This window comes from Mesitornis unicolor, unplaced genomic scaffold, assembly GCF_000695765.1.
Source record: "Mesitornis unicolor isolate BGI_N332 unplaced genomic scaffold, ASM69576v1 scaffold1186, whole genome shotgun sequence".
Lineage (NCBI taxonomy): Eukaryota > Metazoa > Chordata > Aves > Mesitornithiformes > Mesitornithidae > Mesitornis > Mesitornis unicolor.
The window spans coordinates 23,834-50,802 of record NW_010190029.1 but is presented as its reverse complement, the minus strand read 5'-3'; the positions used below and the strand labels follow the sequence as shown (position 1 = coordinate 50,802).

Sequence of the window (26,969 nt, the reverse complement as noted above, 5' to 3'; positions counted from 1 at the left end):
TATTTTTAAACTATAGTTCTGTACTCGTTCCTGCTTGTGTTCCTCCCTCACAAAGTAGCTGAGTACAGGTTAAAGATGTTGTAAAACCCATACCTGCAACGCTAGGAGACCAGCAGTGATGCTGGGTACTGCAAATGATCATCCTGGGAGCATCATTGACCAGTTTTGGAGCTGTAAGAAATACCAATGCTGTCTTGCGTTGTGAAGTCTCTGAAGGCCTTGATCAAGTCAGTCAACAAGCTGTGACTAAGATTAAATGCCAGTTGGGTAGCTACCATTTTTGTATCTATTTAGAAAAGCACAGAACAAAATACACAGATACGGGAGAGAGTTGCTGGGAAGCCTGTCTCTAGAAAACTGCACAGAACAGGTCACTCTTAAAACAGGAATGGGGAGCAGGGGGAAGACAGGAAGCCTTCTAATGGGGTTGTATATCTGCATATTGCAGAACAGTGCTCAACCTCCCCACTTCAATACATTGCACCCTCTAGCTCACTAAGTATTATTCAGTGCTGAAAGACTTTGCATCTGCTTAGAGGCTAGAACTGAAGGAGGGCTTGTCTGCGTGTATGGTGTTCAGCTTTTAGGAAGCCATTTCCACAGTAGCTGACTAAAACTCCTCATGTTGGCCTGCTGGCACCCGAGCAAGAAAACCACAGACCCTCAAAACAGTTTGTACCGCTGGTACAGGCAGTACTGCAGGGTGTTTAACCCTGAAAGAAATGTAAAACTAACGATTGGAGGTTGTCATATTTCAGTAAGCAAGGCTGGAAACCTACCCATCTCTTCTCTGGCTTTAGGAGTAATAGAAATACTTTTCCTCCAGGACTGTAGAAATTTTAGACTCCCCTATGAACTCTGACATTTTTGCATTTTAAAATTATACCAGATAGACTTTTGGCAGACATTAAACCAGAAATAGTTCAAGATTTTCCTTTCTCTTCTCCTTTTCCTTAGCATTCCACTCCGTTGGAATTTATTCTCGGTCTAAAAAACTAGTTCTGCATATAAAAGTGTTTTTCTTATTTTTTTTTCCACCCTGAATAACCACATCTTTCAATGGTAAAACAATCTAGACATAGATTCCATTGTGGAAAAAAGCAATCTGAGTAATAAATCCTGTAAAAAAAATATTCCTGTCTGTTGATAACTGGCAAATACCTGTGTTTTAAATCTGCTACCACAGAGGTAATTACACATTCAGTATTGCTATGTGTGTTGAGGGAATTCCTTGTTCCAAAGCAGTGCTGCAAAATCAAAGATTCCATGTGCTCATGTAGTCACTCTGTTCTCTTACACTGACAAGTCACTGCATTTCCACGCCTTTGCTGTACCTAGCAGTGACGTGTGTTCCTTCAGAGGCCACGTCCTGTACTGTACCTTCATTAAATGACCGCATCTAAGCTTTACATTTTAATCTGTAATCTGGGGAGGAGGAAAAAAACCCACATTGGAACAGTTTTCCATAAACACAAGCGAACTGACAGAAGTGACTTTAAATATTTTATTGTCACTTGATAACAAAACGCCTTCAAAACATTCTGTACAAGTCAAACTGTTTTGAACTGCAGTACCCATTGTATAAATGTACGTGTGTAATGCCAGGATGTCTCTGTACAAAGATGTACAATATGTACAGTAACATTAACCGCAGGCTGTGCAAGGCAAAGTCTAGGCTACAGATTCATGCCACTGGTTGAAACAAGGCATAGAACCACAGCTTCAGTCAGTTCCTTGTGTGTAAAGAAACAAATAAACACAGGTATATATTAACATTAGCAAGGAGTAATTCGATTTGCAAGCTCAGTTCAGCTAGAACAACATGCAGCTGACTGGGGAAAATACAGTGCTACTCTGGTGAAGTTTCCCACTGCATCCCTTTGTTAGGCTGAAACATCTCCTCGGGATTCAGCTGCTACTTTTTGGTTGAGCTGAGGTAATGCCAGGAGCTCGAAACTTTGGAAGATACAAACCGAATTTATTTTCTATACCAGCAAATGTAGCTGTAGCAAGTCTGTATCCACCTATGTGCTCAGGGTTAACAGGAGGAAGATCTGAAATGCGAGTTTTTGGGCTAGGTTCTGATCCAGAAGGTTTGCTGTTTGAAGAAAGAAAAAGGAAAAAAGCCTTTGATTAGTGCTTTCTTAAGCCTGGATAACTTAGGAAGACTGTTAAAGCTGCCCTTAATTAATCCACTTCTATGGCCAAGTGACGTTGTGAGCTCAGAGCACTGCTTAATGGGAAATCAAGGCCAAAACTGAAGTTATATTTTCACTGATAGCTTTGTAAATTCTTTAACTTCCAGTGACATGGGGAAAATGGACAAAATACCTTGCAGCAGTGCAAATACAAAGTTTATGTAGTGTGTTAAAGGCATATAAAATGGCTCTTTATCTCATCTGTTCAGAAGCAGCACGCCAGTTTCTCTCAACTATGTCAGGATGGGGGGCATTTTTGCACACTGGAGAAAAAAACCAAAAACACACAACCCAAACAACCAGGCACTCGAATTCACCAGGTTTAAGTGGTTCCATGCATGGGAACAAAAAAGTAAGTATTGGTTTACTTTTTAAACTTGGCAGGCTTTTAATGCAAGCTAAAAAGCAAATAGTTGACTTACAGGCCCCCAAAATCGACGTAAAACCATCTCTGCAGAAGCTCATAGGTGACCAAAGTGACACCAAACTGGGGTGAAGATCTGAACACGCGTGCTGTCGAATGTACAAACCATAGTGTCAAAGAGAGAGAAGTGTTTCTCAAGAAAGAAGCTGAACATTCTTAATAAGTTGTTACGTTTTTCAGCATCAGACCTTGTAAATGCTGTTCTGACTGGAGTCCTTAAAAAGCAAGCGCTAACGTGCAGGTCTGGAGTCAGCCTTAATATTCAGAGTGCATTTCTCACCTCCAGCCCCCTTCCAGAACGCCGAAGGGCCTTCTTCCCTCAGGATCTTTCCAAAGCAGTCGATGACTCCGCTGTACGTTGTCTGACCGGCGCGAGCTGCCACTTGCAGTCTTGTCTTGATGACATCAGCAGGGGTTACCAGAGAAGCAGCAGGAACACCTTTTAGGAGAAAACCACGTTTAATTTGCACAAAGCGTCTTGTAAAAAAGATGAAACACTTCTAACTGAAAAATGCAGCTGCAAACTTTTAATCATTTTATTTCAAGAATCAGACGTTACTAAAGCTGCAAGTTCTGGCACTTGATGCTAATAGAAACTGTTAGGCTTGGTAAAATCCTTTTACGTTTCTTCTAAATTTAAAGGCTATAACTGATAGTAGAAAAAATAATCATAAACTCAACGTGTTCTAGTGGTCTGCCATTAGCAGTTGTTTCAGACAGATAGGAGAGGTGGTTTTACATGCACACATACGATATATGTGTCATAAGAGAGATGACAAACCTCAGCTGTGCAGCCTTACTGTATTTGCTGACGCTCTACAACATACTGTGCACGTTACACAGATGATTGGTTTGGCAACTTGGATCCTACGCATCCATTTGTCAACGGTGTTAGTAAGAAAACCACTACTTAAAACACCTGCTCTACAGCAGCGTGTCTGTGCTGCTGCTTGGGCTGCTCTGCAGGGGAACGGATGCTGCGTCCTTCACCAGGCAAGCCATAAAACCAGAGGACAATGCAGGCGCTTTACAAGGCTGCTCAGCACCCACAGCACGAGATTGGGCAGCAGTGACTGAAGTCTTCCAAGGCACCACCCTCAGCTCTCCAGGCAAAGGAAAGGAGAAGGTTTTCAGAAATGTACTCTACAGTATTTGACTCTGTTATCTGAGCTATTTCTGAATACTGTAAAAATTTCAGCCTCTTCAATTAAAAGAAGAACCATCTTCTGACTTGGAATTTTGAAACTGGTTTTGACTTCTGCTGAACTCTACTGTTGGTTAACACTGAGTTAAGTTTAACAAGTCACTGATTTCATAGGTGATCATAAACTCAAAAGTGTTGCTGGTCAATTCAGGAAGTTTTAAGGAAAACCAGCAGCAGTGTCGCTAACCCAAGCACACGCTGACAGCAACCACGTGCAGCTTTTCCTGCACAGGCAGGTATGCTCAGACCGTATTCTTCCCTGCTACGCATGCGTAACAGCAATAGATGGAGCAATCGGGAGTTTGAAATTTGCAATTCAGCAAGGCAGATTCCTGTACGTGCTACAAAACCAGGCCTACCAAATTTGTACACGTTTTTAATAGGGTTCATCAGAAACACTGATCAAACAAACGAAGAGAAGCTAAGTTTGCAGTCTAAAACTAAAAACAGTGAGTTTTTATATGAGATACGAGTTAAATAATATTTAGATATGCTTCTGTGAGGACAGTGAGCTAAGTTATGAGACATTTCTGGAGAATAAACAGGGCTGCAAGCCTGTTCCTGGTTCCCTCGCTGAACTCTCCCGGGCAGATCAGTGGCAATGAGGAGGTGCAGCCGAGCTCTGAGTCAAGTCTGATAGGGAAACTGCTCCTTCGGCTCAAGACTGACACAATACATCGCATACAACAGCGATTCCTTCGACTGTAACAAATAACCCAGAGTCTGTTCAGCCCAACGGTGGTTCTGAACTGCACAGGTCCTACCGCTCACAGGCGAGGAGCTGCAGATACCTGGTTTTCATCTCCTGATCTACTCAACAGTGCAGAACCTGGCCATCTGCATCCGCATCTTTAAGTATCCACCGCTGCAGTTGCTCCATCCAGGAGTTTTGTACCACTTGCCATTTAGTAAAAACAACCTTTTTGTCACAGCTGCGTATTCTATTTATACTCAACATTCTTGAGAAGCCTTAAAGTATTTCAAATTTCAGAGTGTGATGCTTTAACTTCAGCTTCTTTACAAACTAATGCTCTCTGTTTAGCAATTACCTTTGAACAAAGTTTATTCTCACTTAGTCAGGAATCCAAAGCTAGGTAAGTCATTTTCTTCTTAGCTCTCATGATATCTCATTTTATGTTCATCAAAGATTCAAATTAGCCTTCAACTCTGAGAGCACAGTAACAAGTAAAACCCCATCGAGACAGACAGATCAAATTTGACTCCAAGTTGCTGAGCTGTGTTACGCTGTTTATCCACATTATGCAAATGTAATTAGCTCTCATCAAAATTACATCGCCTCCCACTAAGGGTAACAGTGATCAAATTTAGATTAAATCAGATACAATGGTACAGTACCCTTCCTTTATATGGGGCTACTGAATGAATACTAAATATTACTCACTAAAAGAATAAAAAGAAAAATTACTTCTAGAAAACATTCTGCAAAATTACCTGCAACGGCTCCAGCAGCAAGGAGATTGAGCCCTCCCACATGGCCATTTTCATCAGCAAGCATCAGTTTACTATGAGCATAAACAGGAAAGTAGATTGCAGAAAAGGGAATGTCTCTAAGGAAACATGCTTTGGCACCCTGTCACACAGAAAAGAGACATAATACAAATACATTTTGTAAATAAGGTTAAAATTGATATCCAGCAAGCAGCCCGAGCCCAGAAAGTACCGACTCTTTTGATCTACCACGTACGTAACGCAGAAAATAAGATGTCTTGGGAAGCAGAAGACGTAGAATTGAACTTGAAAAAAGAATACAGCACTTCTAAAGTAAGTTTCTAGAATGAGGAAGACACAGGGCTCACATCTGATTTTGATCATGATTCATTTCATCAATCCTGCCATCAGCATCCAGGACAAATACCTTCTACGTGTGACGTGTCCACATCACAGAATCACAGAATCACGGACCATTAGGGATTGGAAGGGACCTCAAAAGCTCATCCAGTCCAATCCCCCTGCCGGAGCAGGAACACCCAGATGAGGTTACACAGGAAGGCATCCAGGCGGGTTTTGAATGTCTGCAGAGAAGGAGACTCCACAACCTCTCTGGGCAGCCTGGGCCAGGGCTCTGTCACCCTCACTGAGAAGAAGTTTCTTCTCCAATTGAAGTGGAACCTCCTGTGTTCCAGTTTGTGTCCGTTACCCCTTGTCCTATCATTGTTTGTCACTGAGAAGAGCCTGGCTCCATCCTCGTGACACTCACCCTTTAAATATTTATAAACATGAATGAGGTCTCCCCTCAGTCTCCTCTTCTGCAAACTAAAGAGCCCCAGCTCCCTCAGCCGCTCCTCAGAAGGGAGATGCTCCACTCCCTCCATCATCTTTGTAGCCCTACGCTGGACTCTCTCCAGCAGTTCCTGTCCTTCTTGAACTGAGGGGCAAATGAAAGGAAGAAAGCGACACAGGTCTGCTCTTCTGTCTCGCTGACAACAGCCCACAGCCACGGCAGCAGCAAGACAAGCCCTTGCGTGCCATTACTTCCACCAAACACAAAAGCACTACGAAAACACCAGTGAGGACTGTAAGACCTCACACCGATCTCTGCTGATCGGCGTCTGGTTGACTGAAGAAGCTGCACTGCAAGGCTGGCAAAAAGGGGGAAATGGCTGCAAAACGGTCTTTGAGTCTTTAAGAAGATACAGGGAGATAAACCTAGCAGCCTATGATAACACTGCAAGGAGCAGCTCCTGGCCACAATCTGGCATTAGAGTTCCTTAACAGAACTTTGCATGCTGTATACAAGAGTCCTCATCATAAAATATATCTAATATTCTGTAGTAACTTCAGTCATCAGTCTGCTACCAACTGCAGCAACTCCTTCCGTACAAAGCTCAAATAAGCCCTTCTGTGTGCAAGAATCTCATCTGCATACCCTGAAAGCGTGCGTGTTACGAGAACACCGCTCCTTGCCCCGATACTCAACCTGATACTCAGCCTCGCACAACGGACCCACCTGAGGGCAGCCACTCCGCAGTCACACCAACAGACAGCAAACATTACAAACCCTCCGTGGCTTAAGCAGAAGAGCTGATAAAGAGAAACTCATCCGTTCAATGGTTTTCACGCAGCCACGTTATGCTCTAAAATGAGTTCTCACAGTTATTCACAAATAACAACGCACTTCTAAAGAAGAGCAGAATTTTCAGTGAGCTCAATTATTTAATTCCTGCAACCAGAAATGGTAGTTTTGTCCTGTGTACCAAAATACCTGCCATCTTCAGGGAAGGAAAGGGTCATGAATCTCATCTACCGAATTCAAAACAAAAGCTTAATCTCCAAAAGTAAATTAGCACATTTTTATGGTATTATTGCAGGTCTTAGGGACAAATCAGGTAAAGCAATGTTCTGTAAGTGCAGAGCAGATACAACTGCTGAATTTACGTATTACCCCTTGCACTGGCAGAAGATACAGGAAGAAATGCTCTTCCTTGTTTAAGAAAACTAATAGCTTCTGCTCCATTACATCTGATCTGTAATGATGGCAGCGAGTCCACCTGCAGGGAAGGAATCTCTTGACTGCCGTTCTACTCAAGCACAGGACTGTATGGGCTTGTTTTTAGTGGAATTTGTTATTGACAAATCCCACCACTTAACTTCTTAAAAGTCTGAATCCTACTAAACTCCACTGCCGTTTCAGTGCCGTCAAATTATTAAGACAAAGAGAACATCCTGCTGCAAAGATAACAATAGAGATAACAGGTTCAAAATAAACTGAAGAAAAACACGCAGGGAAAGCTAAAGAAACTTTTCACAAAACCCCACCAAACGAAATGATCAGTGCCAGAAGCCAGCAGGTCTGCAATACAGGACTCCCTGTAGCGTGGTATAAAAGCCCAAAGGATAGAATGGGGGAGTATTTTTTGTATCCCACTGCCATTAATATAGAAGTGGGTTTTCTTCCGTTTTCCACTGTGGGGCTGCCCTGCAGGAAGTGATTGGTTTTAACTTCAAAAGATGTCTTTGTTTTTAACAGGTTCTGTCTCAACAATGCGAAAGTTTAGCATAAAACATAAAAAGATCAAGCCACTCAAAGCAGAAATACATACCTTGTAAAGACCAAGAAGACCTAAATCTTTTATAACAGACAGGGCGCTGACTCTGGGTCCTGTAGTAATTTCTCCTGCTACCTGCAACCGAATCTTCACGATCTCCAGAGGGTTGGTGAAGATGACCTGGGAAGCTCCTGCCTGCAAACCCAAAGAGAAAGGAAGCAAATTGCATTACCAGAGCATGTGGTGACAGGTGGACTTTTGCAAGGTGCTGGGTGCCTTCACTTCTCGCTGCACTGGCTGATATTCTCCTGTGAAAATATGCCAGAGGTATTTAATAAAGCACCCGTCTGGAAGTTAAGAGCTGCAAAACAGAAATCATGGGTTTGTACAAAACACGTTTTTATGTTTATATGTTTATAGTCCACAGAGGTGGATTAATTCAGTTTGTCTCTGCTGTTCTCCTTGACATCACTTTCTAGAAGTTGAGGCTGTGTTTAGAAGTCGATCAGATGCTACATGAAATACTGAACTAAAACAATCATTAGACTTGTGCTACTAGAGCATCAAACACACATCAAAAAGACCTTATGTTTATTCAATAATAATCCACCACCGATGTGTCGACACGTTATTTGCATTTTGTGGTGATGCTGTTTAAAGGGTAAATTTGCATTTAATGCTGTAATCCTGAATTATTAGGAAAGGTGTATGGAGTTCTGTTTAGCAGCCTTTAATTGTCCTAAGTGGAAACAAAACATAAAATTTAAATAGGAAGAGTAACATTTCAAAACATGATACCAGATGGCAAGAGCAGTCACAGCTTTCTCTGAGCTGAGCATGGCAGGTTTTACAAGCAGGGAATACTTTCTTCCTTCAGCAGCGCTGCAGGACCATCTTGCAAACTTCCTAGCAGCAGTGCTGCAGAGCTGCTTCGGATCCTGCACTTTAACCAAAGACTTCCCAAGAGCTGTGTTTCAGATTTGAAAGAGATTCAGTCTGACAGCTCAGCTTCAGAAGCATGTAAACCTGCTGCAAATGGCATGTTTAGATTCCTCCCTGGTCTGCTGTACTGCCATTCGCTGCTGGAGAAGTGTGATTCCTCACAAAACAGCTCAATTTTACTAAGCTTTCTGCCCCCTCCCTGTACCCAAGTTACCCTTTTTCATTTATAAATTAAAACTATTTCCTTAAAATGTATAACATATCGACTTGAACACAGCCAACTTTAAAAAGCATTTCTTCCACAATCTAGAAGTTCCTCTTTAACCTGATCTATTCCTTCAACCCATCACATTTTAGTGAAGGAAAAAGATGCAGAACATCTGCAATTAAAGCTTTTTTCCACTTCTAAACTGCCCACGAAATAAACCCTCTCTGTGATGCTGGGTGTGTGTGCACGTGAAGGAAAATCAGTAGTCTGCTACGGCCGCTCTGGGCAGCAGCACGGTGCTCCCCGCTAATGGCTTCAGAGCTAACGAATGCTAATCCTCCCTGCCTGGAGCACACTCCTCCTCCTCCAGCAGCAGGCAGAATAAACTTGAGATGAGCCCTGAAGCGTGCTGTAGAAGTTGGTAACTTGAATTATTCTAGACTTGAGACAAAAGAGCACTGCAAACCCCAGCAGCCCTCACTGAGAATGTTCGAGCACTTGGTAGTGTCTATGGGATGGGGGGCACGAAGCATCAAAATCTTCACTGACCAAGCATCTGATGCTTCACTGAACCTTGACTGAGTGCACTGCCATTCTTTTACTGCAAGCCCCATTTAGTCCTTCACTCAATATTAACATTTAGAGTCACTGTTATGGCATTACTAAAGCACCTCGACCCAAACGGTGGGAGAGCAACCCCTGCTTTTGATGAACCATCTCCACTGCAGTAGTCGCAGTCTCTAACACGTCCCACTCAACCAGTCTAGCTGTTCATCTGCATTTTACTCCCTCACTTCTTTTACTTACTTACTCACTTGTACTTCCTTACCTCTCAAAGAAAACCAAAGCCTACATTTTCATGGGCGTTTACTGCAACGAGGAGGGAGATCAGCAGAACTCCCAGACCAGCCAAGCTCATCCCATCTTCTCCGTTCCTTGGAGTTACTGAGTTACCTGACAGCACTCGTGTCCAAAGTCATTATTCAACTCCCTCTGCTTCTCATCTCACCTTCCCAGTTCATACGCACCTAATGCGTGCAAGATGAAATGTCTGTCCTGCCAGGCAAACTTCCAATCCAAATAAAATTAATCAAATTCACATCTGGAAAGTTCTATTAAACAAAAAATGATTGGTTTTTGCTCATATCGCGTTAAACAGAAAACCAATTTCACATGTTTATCGTTTCCCTACAGCATTTTAAAAAATGATTTCGGCAGCTAGAACACGAAGCAGAAGGCTCTTACTGCACAACACAACACATCACACGAAAACACAAGTAACTTTAAATTCAGACACCAAGCTAGAAATGCACTCCCAATTACCGCTACCTGCCTACTAAAGATGCACTCTTTGTTTGCATATGTAAGTGAAATTCCATTATTTTATTTCTAATGTTACCAATTACATCCTGCAGAGCAGCTAAAATAACTCTTCCTATTTGCCTAACACTCACCACAGAAACACAAACAGGCTAATTCATAAACATTTCCATTTTCCACCCTAAATTCAATCTTCCCACAACCAACATCCTGCTCTCCTAGGGGCACAACTGCCTTCCTGCTAAAATCAGCAACAGCCCTCTTCTGATAGGTAAATGGAGAGAGAGGACCCTACAGAATCACAGAATGGCTCGGTTGGAAAAGCCCTCTGAGATCATCACATCCAACCGCTCCTGTCTACCCCCTAAACCATATCCCTAAGTACCTCATCTACCCGCTCCTTAAACACATCCAGGGATGGCGACTCCCTGGGCAGCCTGTTCCAGCTTCTGACGACCCTCTCAGTAAAGAACTTCCTCCTTATCTCTGACCTGAACCTCCCTTGGCACAGCTTGGTGCCGTTTCCCCTTGTTCTATCCCCCATCACCTGGGAGAAGAGACCAGCACCCACCTCTCCACAACCTCCCTTGAGGCAGTTGTAGGTGGGGATGAGGTCTCCCCTCAGCCTTCTCTTCTCCAGGCTAAAATACAACCTATCTTTAATAATTAGTAGCAATACTAATTATATAGACAATGTTACCAGTTGTATATTAATACAGAATTAACTATTACAATTATATTTAAATATGACTTGATGATTGGGTTATTGAGTAAAACAAAGAATAAGGAAAACCCTAACATATGCTTATATTATCAGCAGAAAACAGGTTGGAAAGTTCTTTAATTACATTAACCCTTTCAACACTGAGTATTTACAGGGCTGGCAAACTTCTCACCAGGCAGCTTTGTCAACAAGAGCTGTGCCTGCCAAGACACCCAGGTAAACACTCCCTGCTAGCAAACATGGATGAATTCACTGGAGCTGCATGAACGAGTGAGGCCCTTAGAGCACAAGTACAGGGAAGGCAAGCGTCACCCTTGCTGCAGAGCACGTAACACAGTAAAACTCACTACTTTTTCACTGGGTATTTTTAAAAAACGAACGATAGTGTTGTTTTATGGTTGTCAGTGTTTTCTTTTTAAGTAACGGGTTGCGGATCTATCTGAGGAAGACCGTGTGAGGCAGAGGAGAGTGCTGCCCGTGGAGCAGAGGAAGGGCACTTCCCAGAAGATGTGGAGGAGAACGACACACAGGATCTCCAAATAGAAACGAACTCACCGTGTGCAGGGCTGCAACACAAATCTCCACGCTTCTGTGCAAATCATTGGCAATCATGTCATTCTTTGTCAAAGTATCTTACTTCAGCTGTCAGCTAAATACACAGGCACTTGTATATATGCAGAGGTATATATTGCAGTCTTTTCATGTCTTTTGGAGAAGGCGCACTAAAATCCAGATTTTCCCCTCATAAAGACCTCCCTTCACACATAAATTACAACAGACACTTTAAAAAAAGGTTGACAAATTTGTTTCTGAATGGAGGTTATTCATACACATCAAAAATACCAGTAATAAAAGCTTCTACTTAACCTTAATGTCATGTAAAATAACTCTACAAGGAGCAAATAAAGGAACTAAATCTGACAGCAAAGGTTATGAGAGAAAAGATGTAGTTTGAGATCCCACAGCAAACGCCCCATGACATGCCAAAGGCTGAAGGAAATACACAAATGACCCTGCAACATGAGACCTCTTGCCCTTTCCAATTCCACCCGAGAGGCATAAGCTACAAAGGGGGAGAGGCCTATTTCAAGCCCTTCCTTCCTTCCTTTTTGAAACCACCACATCCTGGACCACAGCTATGTCCCATACAAGCAGCCAAAGCAAGATGTCGCTTAAAACAATCTAGTCTGAGAACATCAAAAGAACTTGTGCTTCTTTCTCAAGGCAAAGCTGTCATTGTAGGCTTACTGTCTCTTTTACTAAACGATCATTTTCTCCCTGACTTTAAAATGTCCACAACGGAGACCAAGATAAAGCGGTAAAGTTTAATCCTGCTTCTAACTTTAGATGCTTAAAGTACATTAAAAGAAGTAGAGTATCTCCAAGATTTTGAAGAAGAAGCACTGACGGCTATAATTCTGTATTTTTGTGTTTGTTAAATAAAAACAGTAGCATTTTGAGCTTTTCAAAATATCTGACGCAGTCCTGTTTGCCTGATAAGCTACATACATGTTTGTGCTTGTATAAATACATATGAAAACAATTTTCACAAATATACCAAATTATTTAAACTAAATGTTACATTTAATGTTTAAACACACAAGAGTTTTTAAATCGGTGGTAGATTTGGACTTCTATGTGTGAACACACCCCCACCCCTAATCATCAACAGATGCACTGCCTACACCTCCAAGAAGGGCTCTTAGACCCCTTCTGCCTGGCACTCCACATCCTCTTCCTCCCCGCAGCATCAATCGGAAACGTTTTTCTACTGAAACAGGACTCGCCCATTCAAAATGCTAAGCACCGTGCACGCTGCACTGATGGGAAGAACACATCTGTTTCCTGTGTAACTCATAGGAATTCCAGCTTAAAATGACAGCATCGTTATCTACTGCAGCAGCACTAACGAACCATTCACACAGCGTTAGATGCCTACTTCAGCATCACTGCCCAGCTGAGGAAGAACTGTGGCCCTGCAGCACCTTGCCCTTCGCAACGTGCTCACATGTGTCACGCGTGTGAGTTCCTTTGAGAAGCACCGTCCATATCAGGATTGTGGTCTCTGCCTCCCCAGCCGCTGTCGGGATACAGGAAAGCACTGCCGAAGCCTCACTCAGTGTCCCTGCAACTCAAAGCTAATGGTAGCTGAAAACTCCAAAGGCAGGAACGCAGGCTAATCGCTGAATCACAGTGCAATGTAATTCAATTAATTACAGTAACAGTAGGGAAATAAACTGTTTTCTCTGAACATGCACGAGTGAGATAGTGCTGTTGATGATTAACAAACCAGCCTGCTCTCGGGAAGGTAGGAAGATGGGCTATCACTTTCATCCGGCAGGGACCGGAGCCCTCTCATTGACAGGTATGACCTGACCGCTGTAACTGAGCTGCCCCATGTTGCTGTTCTGCACATTTCAAATGCAGCTACAGCTTGGGAGCAGCTGGGAGTGTTTGGGCTCTGCCAAAGCAGACCCTACCCTTCCCACTGACATTTACATTGCCCAGGGGCTAGCAGGTAGGTTTCAGGGAGCACAGGGCACGGCTGGCTGCGGGAGGTCCCTGCCTTGCAGTAAGGAAGGAAAGACAACAGACAGGCAGCTGACCACATCAACAGGCCACTGCGTGGGCGAACAGCCACGAGAATGAAGACATTCACTGGGAATGGGCGTTTATTCCATAACCTTACAGGAGCTGAGAATAACTTGGAGCCTCAGGAGTCAGATTTTGGCCAAAGAGATCCAGTCCCTCGGAGTTACTGTTTCTGGAGGAGGCACACGTGTGTGGGCAGCCCCTCTGCTGGATATTATAGCACTTCTTGCAGATACTCCAGAGCTGAGGATACCGAACGGCCTACGCAGGTCTCTTGAATCACCACTGTCTTAATGTCAAAGGTGTCACCTGTCCTCATGTGTGGGTCTTAGAAGACTGTGACACCACACGTAGGCTTTGATATGGCACTGCCATCCCGAGAGGAGCATTTACTAGGTCTGCTGGAGCCCTTCCCAAGCTGCCTCCACTTCCTCACGAGATTTTTCTTAGTTCCTGGTTGAGCACTGTGGCATGCACAATGTGCCTTTGTACAGCTCACAACCGGGTGGGCCCTCAAAGGTCAGGAAAGCCTCTGCTGTAAACATTACAAAACAGCTGAATACACGGCCTGCTCATCAACTACCAGTTCCATTTCAGAACTTACGACAAAGTGCATTACTCTTGTTAATCAGGAGAAGGTTCAACAGGAGGAACAGAATGGAAGGAAAAATGAAGAAAGGCAGCATCGCCCAAAGTCTTGTGCGACCCTGCACACAGAAGCAGACTAAGCTTACCTGTGGCACCTCCTTGGATGTAACTGTGGATCAAGTCTCATAAAATTTTGTACAAAAGCAGTATACAGTGAACACCAGAAGTGCAAAGATCAACGCTATTTCCAAGCAAGTCGACACAGAAAAGAGCTATCACAATCAGGATGAGAAGGACTGAGGAGGAGAAAGACTAACATCAACTCGCTACTGCTTCAGGCAACTGATGCTTTCAGACTCGTAGAATAAACTTTATAGGCTTGCTAATAAAGATTCTGGTATTTAGGAAGGAGTAGAATTGCTAAAATGGAACTAAGCAGCAGTACGGACAGAAAAGTCACCAACTGGTAAGGTATCAGACGATCCAGAGAAGGCTACAAAGAAATGAGCATCCTTGAGGTTGCTGAATTATGGCCAACTCCTCTGCTATAAAGGCCAACTTTGTTTCGAATTTCAATCCCAGATTGAGTGAAATAAGTATTATTTTGAAAAAGGAGATGAGAATACCAGCTAAGAGAGTCAGCTAGGAGAAACAGTTGTGTCTGGGCAGATGATCAACCTGCTCGGCCTCACAGAAACACTCACACTTCTGAAAGCTCATCTGAAACTCAGATTTCTCCCCAATTTTTGCATGTTCACTACAGTAAGATAAGAAAGTTATTTTGAAAAAGGAGTACCTACCAGGAAGTGGAAAAGCCTCTAATGTGGACTGAATTTAAGATACATTTCAGTACAAACGAATGTAAAATAACAAAAATTATCATCAGATGTCTGATTTTAATTGTGAATTTAACCACGACACCCAGAAAAACGCTAATGAATTCTATTCAGTTCTGTTATAAATGACCTGTATGTGCTTTCTGTGTTACTGGGCTTCCAGGAAAAGGTTAGTCTTTTGCTAGCTATACATCACAGCTGCTTTCTCACATTTCTCAGAAAATAAACTTCGTACACTGACAGGTGAAGACTCAAGCATGTACCAGGCTGCCAAATTCAATCAGGCAGAACTATAAGCAGCCTCCCTCCAGGGCCGCTTCTTTGAATTAAAAGTTTGCAGAGGTCAACAACCTTTCTGCCCCAGGTTTTGTTGTAAGCTGAGGAGGTTTTATTCCAGCCTGTCAGCCTACTCAACTGGAAGTTATTAGTGTTCTCCGCTACAAAAGAAACCTAACTCGAGCCTTAAACATCTTGTAGGGTTACGAACTGCTGGGGAATCCCACAAATGAAATTAGCCAATGTGCAAAACCAAAAGAAATCACTCATCGATATCAATTCAAACCACTTACAGATTGCTAAGAGAGTCACTGAATTACAGCCCGTAGTCTCAACGGAAACACAACTTGGTTTTGAACTGTATTTACATGAAGGATGCATCTGGAGTAATGTGGCTACATTTTACACAAAGGCAATTAAACAGAAAATTCACTCATATCTGAAAGGTAAGAGTACACCAGTCAGCTTTCCCCCATTTTCATGAACAGAAATATTTCACATACAGCAAGTTGAAGAGTGTATTTATTTTCTTGCTTAAAATCTGGAGCGAGAAATAGACTTTTTAAAAGTGCTCTGGCTTCCCACCCCTCCCGAAGAAAAAGCAAACATGATCCCTACAACCTGTTCTCAATGAGTACCTTTATCTTTCCAAACTAACCACGAACGTCAACCCAAGCAGAAGTACAGAGAGCGAGAAAAGGCACCGTCTCTTCAGTCTTCTGAGAATAAAACCACTGCTGAAACCGACAGTTAGAAACTGGGCCAAGAGAACGTTGCTCAAACCCGCAATTCCAAGGGAAGTCAACTCAGAAGTGCACAAAGCTTTCCGAACAGGGAAAGCACTTTTTTCAGCTCTTGTGACTGGGAGAAAAAAGAGCAGTTCTGTTGCAACGGAGACAGCACACCCATTAACTGCCATTGCAACTGGGCTGCATGTGACCGAGAATCAATCTTTCCGAGGAACACCAGACGGATACTTACACAGCCTCCAGCAAGGACCTCTGCGGGGAGCGGGATGGAACCATCTCTCTTCGTAAATTTGTCTCTGACAAAGTCATTAACCTAATAAAGATACAATACATTACACACAATTTTAAGTTATTTTTCCTCCTTATTAACGCATATCAAGTGCATCTGTAACCACATGTATTAGAGTGCTTGTAAGTGGTCATCTTTCACACATTTTTAGAAAATAAATCCTGTGCATGTTAACAAACAATAGGATGCCAGGGGGAAAAAAAGAAAGATACGTACAGTTAGCTTAATAGCCTTTTCTGGAGCAACACCTATCAGCTGTGGTAACAAGCCTATAGAAACAAAGACATCATAAGGCAACATTATCTTCCTAGTTCAGAAACTAGTATTTTATAAGAGCTCTATAGAAACGCCTTTCTGCACATGGGATATCCTTTGAGAGGGATGGCATTTAAGTACGTGATGTTGCTAGAGCACTGCATATTCATACCAATACAATTTTATATTCAGATTTCTGTTGAAAACGGTAATGAAAAGGGTGACCACAATCTGCATTCTACGACCAAGCCAGGCTTGATGCCGCTGCTGTACAGAAGGAAAAAAGGGTCAGGACTGCACATGTACCTTGGATAGGTCTACTACATAAGAGTTCGTTTGACTTTTTTTGCCCTTTGATATAATTTTCCCATAAAGCATGCAATTACTTTTTAAAATAGGACAGTAACTGTGAGATACACACATGGCTGTCATAAATTAGCAACTCGCTTCTACTTGACTCACTAACCTGAGTTTTCTGAAGGCTCTGGTCAACTAAGGATATAAAGGATTTTCTCTGGTTCAGTCCAATGTGGTAGCATGAACTTCAAACCCTATTACTATGAAGCATTTTTTATCTCACCAAGACGAAGCATTAGTGGACAGAAACTGATTTTGAAAAGGCCCTTTGCTCCTGGAAAACAGCTGCTATCAAAACGAACTGCCATTTGACAAAAGCACGGACACCTTTCTAGGAACTAACAGCTTTAAGGAAAAAATCAGTAGATGGCAGTCTTAACTTCCTAACACACAAGATTATAACAGCATCTGTTATTGTTAAATCCATTTTCTCCACGCTTATTTTGGTATATGTCTAGATTATAAAACTTAAAAGGCTTGTTTTTATTAGAAATGGTCCCTTCCTAATGTTATCCCATGGTTAGGGAATATCAGTTCAGCAAAAGTGTTTTCCAGTTAACTAACAAAAAAATCCCATGCTATTTCTATCAAATATCAGACAACAGCCACAAACCTGTATCAATGCAGCTTTCCTCTATCCGGTAAGGGAAAAGATTAATAGCTAAAAATTCATATAGAATGTGAAAGATTCCCAAAAGCACTCAGCCTGCAGAATTGTTTATAGCACTCCTTTAAAAGGAAGCTCAAACGCACCTAAACAGAAAGTGCAGCAGTTAATATATGCAGCGTGGTGTTTTCTTCCAGCACAGTACTTTCTGTGCGATTTGCAGACTTACTGTGCTGAGGAAAGGTAGTTATTAAATACAAAGAAAGGTTGACAATAACAAAAAGAAGTGCTGCCCTCCCAGCCTGAATCGCTGATCTGCCATGAAAAGAAAATCCAGCTCTGCAGCGCCTGCGTTTTAGAAACCCAAAAATACCAGACAAAACACCGCAAGACAACCCCCTCAGCACCCCTACTTTTGTGCAGCTGAACTCATTGGGCACGCACATTTTGTGTGCCAGGGAACCTAGGACCCTGCGTGGTCTAATGAGGGACCTGAGAAGATATTTCATTAGTGCTGAGGTTGGACGCCAGGATTTAAGTGAGTCCTAATTTTCTTGACCAAAATTTGTAAGATTTTATTTAAAAATACTAACTTTCCAGTACGCATTCAGATCTATTTTCTAAACTGCAGTAGACGACTACATTGTACCATTATACTACAATACCATTAGTATAAACCAGCTCAAGAATACAAGAACCAGTAACAGACTCACAGTCAGCTCCAGAAATGTTTGTTGTTTAGTTTAACGTACTTCCACATCTAATTCTAGGAGTTCATCAGTGACGTGCTGACTATTAAGTGTAACATTTTCAAAACAACTACGTGAACTTCTTATGCTGAACGACCCTAAAGACAATTATTGGACACTATTAAGACGTTTAAGAAGCTGACATTTTGTCAAACAGGCTACTTTTTTCTTAAGAGTAAAGCATTGTTTTTAATTCATCAGTGGAATCATCCTTGACTTCAAAGTGTTTGAGAAAGGTTAGGAAACAAAAATGAAAATAACAAATGATCAGGTTTAGAAGCCGCTGTGCAAAAACATGTGGTCGCAGGGGTGAGAAGAGAAAGCAAACAGTACTGCAGAACAGCACTTTAGAAACACTCTCAACAGTGTAACTCAGGGAGTATTTGCTTCTGTGAAAGATTCAGCAAGAAAAAAAGGAAAACAATTGACCAGCGAGATGTCATTTACGGAGATTACGGCTATTTCATTAACATTTTCACTGACACATTCCTCCCTCTACTCACTCGAATAGCAAAATCCTGCAAGATTACAAAAAACTCTTTAACCAGAAGCCAAGATTTGACATGATAAAACTTCTCAGGTGCCGTCTTCAAAGGACACGTCCAGTGTCTTCACTGACAGAACGCATTGCAAAGCAGAAAAAAGGCTGTTACTACCACAGAAGTGAGCGGCTTTGCTCCAACCCAAAACAAAAAGGTGCCAATTAATAAACACCTTACTGATCTTTATGACAATTGTGCACTCCATTAATTTATGTGACATTACAATGGAAAATAGATAATTCTACTAAATATCCATTTCAGATGACTGGCTAGAATGTACTCTCTAGGTAAGTCCTTATTGATGCGATAAAAACCCTCTCAGAATCTCCTAAGGTAAAACAGGATATAACATAGCTTTTAGTCTAACCGATAGATTAAAAAGCTGCTTTGAATTCTTAACCTGTATTTTAGAGAAGGTTTTTTTTCTTTTATTAAATTACAACTTTTAAGAGTCTCGCTGTTAATATTTTGAAGTAAAACAGAGCAACACAATACAGCAGCAGGATGCAATTTCGTGTTCACAGAATAAAATCATAAAACAAGCCCCACTACTTGCAAAAGTACGAAGCATAAGATTCGGCATCCAGTTTACCAGGTCCATTTCAAAATGAAATGTCTTCTGCCTCTTAGCAAAACATATCTGCAGTAAAACGGATCTTTATTCCTCAGATGCTAATCTGCAAATCGTGTCTGCCCTCAGCCAAAAGTGAAAATCCTCAGTTTGTGAGATAACAATCATGTCCATAACACCCATACTCCAGAAATTAGGACTGTGAACAACCTAAGCAGCAAGGAGCAAATCAGCAACAACAAGAAAAATGCCCAGTTTTCCCCAGCAATTGTTTATAGTGAAGAGCGCTCAAGGCGAGATAAATATTGAGCTCTATGAAACAGAAGCAAAATTGTACGTGATATCAAGTTTCCTGGTTTTCCCATAAGAAACTAGCTGTTGAGGTATTAAAAAAAATAATCAGCAAAGCCTTGATTTGACATAGATATTTTTTATTCACTTACCTCTGTAGAGACCAAAAAAGCCTTCAAAACGCAAAACCTTTTTAAAGCAGTCAAAGCTGCTTTTATACATCAACTCTCCCACAACTGAACCAGTGGAGCGCTGATTCTGCATACGAGTTTTCACCAGGTCTATAGGATACACCGCAGTGGCACCAACGGCTGTAAGAAAGCATTTGGGGTATTATTTCTGCAACAGCCTTGTTGGTGTAGTATATAATTACTATCATGATTTTCTACATTTCTTTAAACACAAAGAATATAGAAGCTGGTAAAATCTCTGATACATTGGAAGTAAGAAAGGACAATACTGAAAGTCTAGAAAGAAACTCTCAAGGAGAATGGATTACACTATTACATGAAACAAGGGGTGTAGAACAAAGACCAGCCTGAATTACCAGTAAGGAAATCTGTTACTGGAGTGGAGTTTCAGAGGACTGTGGAGGGACACTGGAACAGAAGTGGTAAGAGAAGAAAGGGAATGGCACAACCAAAAGTGGTTCCACCCTCCAGCGTTTCACATGTATAACCAAGAAATACACCTCAGATGAGACCAAGTAGTCTGGCAAGACAGTGTTAAACTAACCCAAGCTTGAAAAAAGAAGCCAGAAATACTACTCACCTCCAGCAATTGAGCCCAAAGTGAACCTGTAAGCTGACTCAGCTACCTGGAGCCAGATAGGCCTGCCTAGCTCTCCAAAAGATTGCTGTGTAAGGAAAAGAGAAAAATAAAAGAAGTTTGAAAATCTGCACGGGAAAACAAAAATGCCTGTGAATTGGCTTCTGTAGTGTTACAGAAAGAATCTGATAGAAATTGGTAGCCTTCAGTTAAAAGGGGAAAAAAAAGAAATTACTGTGTAACTTCCATTCACCTAATGAATGAAGCACATTTTTCAAATGCTCCTCTCAGAAAATGTTCTTCCTTACATACTCCTAGTACAGACAAAACAACTACGGGCAAGAAAAAGTAGATAGAAACTAAAAGGAACTTTGCTACTTTCCATTCTGTTGCCTTTGAATCTGAAAGGCATTGAACCCCCTTTTTGGCTGAGATAAAATTCAGTAACTCAAAAGGAATTCAGTATCTCACAGACAGCATCTATGAGCAAGGGATATATGTTAAGATTACATATACATTAATACGTAGCAAAATCATGACATTTCATGTCTTCAACACAAGCAACAAGTCAATTATTCCCCAGAGTATTCTTCACAGGCAGCTGATCATTTACAGACAGAATGATGACCTCACTCACTTCAATCACACACACGACTATGAAGTATTAGTGTTCGAAATACATACAAGTCTGCATAGAAAATATTTGCAGACTCATAATCATATTACTAGCTGTTATTAGAAACAAGGTAACTGATAAACAAGATGTCAGCGCTCACAAGCTTGCACTATAAAGTACGCAAGACGGGCCAAATTTTCTTCCAAACGTAAGTAAGGAGATCAGAAAAGAATTTCTGTTATGCACTATAACTTGTCTGGGTTATATAAAGGGCTAAGATATTACCTGTTAAATTCCATAATAAAGCAGATACACACTAAAGCCCATGTCCCAAACACAAACCTGTTTTTCTTAAAAGCACCCTGTATCTTTAGCAGACGCGCTCCTGACAGCACAGCTGGAACGTGTCTAGACCTCAGACAGCTCTGGCAGGCTTTGCTCTGCGCACACGAGGAGCTCCTCACAAAGGTGACCACGTGCGCATCTCACAGCCAGCTCACCAAGGCTACTTAGCTAAGTTACATGCAGCTTACTGAAGCTCTGGAAAATGGAACAGCCACAGAAAAAGAGGATGTACTTCAGAGTAAGCTACCCTGGACTGGTATTACACTGGATGTGCAAAACCTTGCCCTTATTGCATAATGTGACACTGTATGTACACAATGTAGGACAAAAGCCTACGAGATTAAGATGGGATCGCTACCTGCAAAAAAACATAAGGCATATTTTACATGGTTTTCCCACAGAAGAACAAGATGGAGTTACCACGATTTCCTTCCGTAAGACATTATCCTGCAACAATATAACTTCACAGAGAAGAACAGAGAAACTCTGGGTAGCATCAACACAGTAAACTGCGCATATGGACCAGGATCAAAAAGCATAAATCAAGCATACAAGCAATAAATCTGAAGAATGTCCTCACTAGTCTCAAAACACTTTTCACACATTTTTCCTGATCTTAATTAAAAAAAAAATCACAATAGAACAAAATAACCACAAAAATAAACTCTAAAATACAGAGATATCTTTTTTTGATTCATGTAAATAGAAGACACATGCAATAATACTACCCCAAAAAGGCTTAGAAACAGGACTGGTTATTCAGACCACAAAAAACTTCTCCTAGTTCAGCACACCTGCTTCCTTTTAGCTGTTCTGAGGCTATTTTTTTTCCCTTCTAAGTTCCAGAGAGTCCTCATCAAAATCCAATCATTACATTCAGACATTAATCTTAATGAGTGTGTCGCTGGATGTTAACAATCAAATTCTTTGCGAAGGAAATGCACTTTCATATTATCAAATAAGTGTCCACAAAGTTTGCCGTTTACTTGTGTGTTCAGAGGGATATGGAAATGAATGTAATTAATGCTATAGCTTTCAAATCATGAATATTTATAAACAGAAAATTACTGTAGCTGTCATCCTTATAGGATATTCAGCTGCTAGGCTTTAAGAAAATCCTACACGATGAAAAAACTGACAATAAAGTAAACACGGTTGAAAGCAGGCTAATTTCCATTTCCACCAAATCTACCAAGATAGGGTGAGTTTATGTAAAAATCTAGATTTTCCTTTACGAATGAATTTTTAAATCACATAAAAGTGATTACAGACTTGTTTTCATTTTCCAGGGACAGCCTTACTGTCCAGACCTTACTGGGATTACATTCTCTCTTCCTGAAAGGGGTATCTTTCATTTTGTCGATACAGTTAAATAAGGTAATGTAAGGTTAGCTTAGGATAAGGTCTAGTAAAAAGCTGTTGCTTATAAAACAAAGAAAATTACATTACTTTGCTTTCTGCTGTGCTCCCTCAATGCAGAATATGATGAAAATACAATGTATTACTACAAGAGTGTGAAAAGAGTATATTCTGTTCTAGTGATGAGTGAAACTTTAATCAATGAGCTCATTTTATAACAGTGCCAAGCTACAAAGGTAATTCTGAAGTGTAGAACAAACCAGTTAGTATTTTGTCTACTCAGAAAGCTGCGTGCCACAAAGACACCAACTAAAACTACAGTCGGCAGTTGGGAATGTAATTACAAAACCTCATCAAAAATGCTTCTCATTAGTCTGGATAAACACGATATACACATTTCTGTGCCAATCCATTCCACCATTCTTCTCTTGAGGAATCCATAGGGAGGCTGTTACCATTAAGTAGGTTTTGGACACTTACTCCATTGGCTCAGATATGTCTGATTTCCTAAGGACAACAGAGCGGGTGTCAGACACTGCATTTCAGACCAATTTGTTTGCAAGAGAACTCAATGATCAAATCCACCTGTACGAACAGTAACCAAAACACACTGGAAGTCTCATATGCAAGACTTGCTGTATTCCACACAGGACAACTTTTCAACCATAGCAGTTGAAATAATTCAAGATCTTGCTGCCACTGATACATATCCTAGATTTTGTAGTGGATATAAGTGCTTAAAGGAACCTCTTTGCAATATGCATAAAAAGTGAGCTGAGAAATAAAAGGCTTTTTATGAATGAAAGACAAGCTTTCATTTTCAGACTCCTAGGACCCCTCATCCACGGGCAAATACATGGCAAACAAGGCACAGGTGATCAGGTAGTCAACAAGTACAGTAAACAAGTACAGTAAAGTTCAATTATCATTGTAGATAAATGGTCAAGACATTTCATCCAAATTTTCAAACACATTTATAAGCATTGCATTTAATACTTTTATTCTTTACTACCTAAAAATAATTTTATAATTACAGAGATGACGTGAAAGGCCTTTTCAGGAGTGAACAAATGGATTCACAGTAAGGTATACAAGTTTCCAACAAGCTCATACCTAAATAGGCCATTCTTCAATATGAAATCTAGTATCTTGTTTAGACACATACTCAATAGTTTGCCCCATCTATCCTTATAGCAATACATACAGCACATTGCACTTGTTAGGAACCTGTTTCAAGTGTATTCTTATTTTCCATATGTAAGTACATGGAAACGTTCACTTAACTTCAGCAATTTTACTGTATCTATCACTTCTACCTACCTGCCTCTGGAGTTCTGCCAGGTTGTAAGGTAATGCACCTTCTGCCAGCGGTGCTATTCTCTCAATATCTGCCAAAGTTAAGCGCCTTTACACAAGGCAGAGAAAAGCAAATTACTGTTAGATAAAGCATCAAACATATTTGATACAGTGTTCTTGGCCACACAGAATACATCCCAAGTTTAAAAAAACCACCTGTTATATTTGAATGCATGTCTAAGAAGTCTGCTGCACTGCTATAAAGAATCACAGAATCCCAGACCGTTAGGGATTGGAAGGGACCTCCAAAGCTCCTCCAGTCCAATCCCCCTGCCGGAGCAGAAACACCCAGACCAGGTTACACAGGAAGGCGTCCAGGCGGGTTTTGAATGTCTGCAGAGAAGGAGACTCCACAACCTCTCTGGGCAGCCTGGGCCAGGGCTCTGTCACCCTCACTGAGAAGAAGTTTCTTCTCCAATTGAAGTGGAACCTCCTGTGTTCCAGCTTGTGTCCGTTACCCCTTGTCCTATCATTGTTTGTCACCGAGAAGAGCCTGGCTCCATCCTCGTGACACTCACCCTTTAAATATTTACAAACATGAATGAGGTCTCCCCTCAGTCTCCTCTTCTGCAAACTAAAGAGCCCCAGCTCCCTCAGCCGCTCCTCAGAAGGGAGATGCTCCACTCCCTTGATCATCTTTGTAGCCCTACGCTGGACTCTCTCCAGCAGTTCCCTGTCCTTGAATCTCCCTGAACCTCCCTGAACTTCTTGAATCCTTGGAGTTAGAAGGGCATTCTCTTCTTGTAGCCCAGTGGAGATAAAAGGGAGCCTGGATTATTCAGAAGCAAGTTCTTGACTACTAGTAATAAAGGAAGTAATACACAAACTACTTCTGGGAAGTCCTACCTAAGATTTCCCAGGTGTTAAAGACCAACGTAGAACATCATCAATACTTCAAGTTAATAAAATCAGTGTATTGTAGTCTTTTGAGACCACCATAATGTATTTTCCTATGTTTACATGTATACCTATAATATGACAATTAATATTTGTGCTTGATGTACACAACTCATTTGCAAAATCCATGCATGCACCAAAGTCAGCTTACATTTAATAAATTACTGTAATGAAATACAATGAGACACAAAATGTTTTAAAATTAAGATGAAAATTAGTGGTTTACACACAGAGAACAGCATAATAATTACTGTAAAATGATAAAATTAATTGTTATGTTACCCAGTAACACTGTATAAATCTGCAAGTTGGTAGAGAATATCTATTTCCAGTGGTGTAACTTGCCCAAATCGGATTGCAGAGTGGGTAAATTCCTCTGTATTTAAAAGGGAAAGAGAAGTAAAACAATTGTGTTATTTGTCAAATTTCTGCTTTAACTGTTCACAAATAATGTCATAAAAATGAAATCTATCACCAAGAAGCAAAATCCATAATGGAAGGGGAAAAGATATTTTCAAAACAATTTCTATCCTGAAATAGACCTTTGCAACACACAGCAAGCCTGACAACACAACTTTGATCTATGGTAAAAGTTCATCAAAGTCAACAAAAATCCGCATATTAGCAAGCTTAAAAAAACACATCACGATTTGTGATTCATGAAGTTCTGCAAAACAGAACAGAACAGAATAACGGCCCATTGTTCACAGCTGTAAGGGCAACCGACTCATCTATTGCCACCATGTCAGATGTCTTCCTCTGCTAGCTCTGAATGACCCGACGCTCAGGTGTCCATCTAGCCAAATTACATGACATGCTCGTGACATACTTAGCAAGCTACAGTAAACAAGCCAGAGCAGTGAAAACACAGTAGCTTTTTTCACAACACAAACCAAAGCAAGATGTATTTATGCATTTGCACCAAAAATCATTGCTAGGCAATTCGTTAGCAAAATTTGGAGGACGAGAACAGGCACTGTATGCTTTCTTTTAGGGGTATGCAGAACATATGAACATAAGCCAGACAAAGAAGAAAAGAAGAACTTGGCATGCTTTTTACCACACATGGGCTTGGCTGGTCCCATCCATACAGGTAATAAAATTGGTGATAAAATCTACCATAAAATTACTACAAACGCAATCTACTCATGCCTGCGGCAAGACTGAAATACAGCAACCTTTCATATGCACAGGGATTAACTACGTCTTAACAGACGTCAACAATATATAAAACCACTCAGGCAAGTAAGCAGTAAGGTATAAATGATTACCATTTTTCTAAAAAAGATTTAATCAGGAATAAATGAACTAGAGCTAAAACAACCTGGAGATTACTGAGAATGGATTTTCAAACTTAACCCATTCCATCATACTCCATAGGAACTTCCTATCTCTAAGCAACCTTGCATTCCTTTCAAGGACAGGTAAAACCCTCAATAATGCACTGACTTGCAGTTACCCACTCAAACTAATAAGGCCAACAAGGCTTCTGTCTGAATCCAAATTCTTCTCCTTAAGGAGCTACTTGAAAATCATTACTAACCTGTAAGGATGAAAAGCACCCTTTAAATAATTTCACAGGAGCCCTAACTTTGCACACTGTTGCAGCTTCTTACTTTCCTTAACCCATGTGCAACATCAGATCACAAACTGGATAGAACTAATAAATAATAAAATGTAGGAAATATACTTTACCTTTCGTGACTTCAACGTCTTTTCTTGTACCTGCTATATTACTGTATATCTTCCTAACAAGATCCATGTTATTCAAAAGAGCATTAAATGCATTGAAATAGGAGAAGCTGACCTGATGTGAAACAGTTCCACCGGCTACCTTTAAAAATTAAATGAATGCAGTTAAGTGCCTTTAGCCCTTTTACAACATCTTATTACAAATTA

General features: G+C 41.1%; 1 protein-coding gene across 1 annotated transcript in view; it reads right to left on the bottom strand.

Moving 5' to 3' along the window:
- Window positions 1-1,568: 1,568 nt before the first annotated feature.
- The window catches only part of LOC104542046 (calcium-binding mitochondrial carrier protein Aralar1), a 48,960-nt gene continuing 23,559 nt past the window's right edge, over window positions 1,569-26,969 (bottom strand). The window contains exons 6-17 of the mRNA XM_010186239.1: window positions 26,766-26,904; window positions 25,353-25,446; window positions 24,138-24,222; window positions 20,501-20,585; window positions 19,882-20,040; window positions 16,574-16,626; window positions 16,301-16,381; window positions 7,888-8,028; window positions 5,279-5,417; window positions 2,903-3,061; window positions 2,621-2,711; window positions 1,569-2,098 (exon numbers count right to left, since the gene is read on the bottom strand). Of these exons, the coding sequence (XP_010184541.1) occupies window positions 1,909-2,098; window positions 2,621-2,711; window positions 2,903-3,061; window positions 5,279-5,417; window positions 7,888-8,028; window positions 16,301-16,381; window positions 16,574-16,626; window positions 19,882-20,040; window positions 20,501-20,585; window positions 24,138-24,222; window positions 25,353-25,446; window positions 26,766-26,904 (1,416 nt within the window). The 3' untranslated portion in view covers window positions 1,569-1,908. The remainder of the gene's footprint in view (window positions 2,099-2,620; window positions 2,712-2,902; window positions 3,062-5,278; window positions 5,418-7,887; window positions 8,029-16,300; window positions 16,382-16,573; window positions 16,627-19,881; window positions 20,041-20,500; window positions 20,586-24,137; window positions 24,223-25,352; window positions 25,447-26,765; window positions 26,905-26,969) is intronic.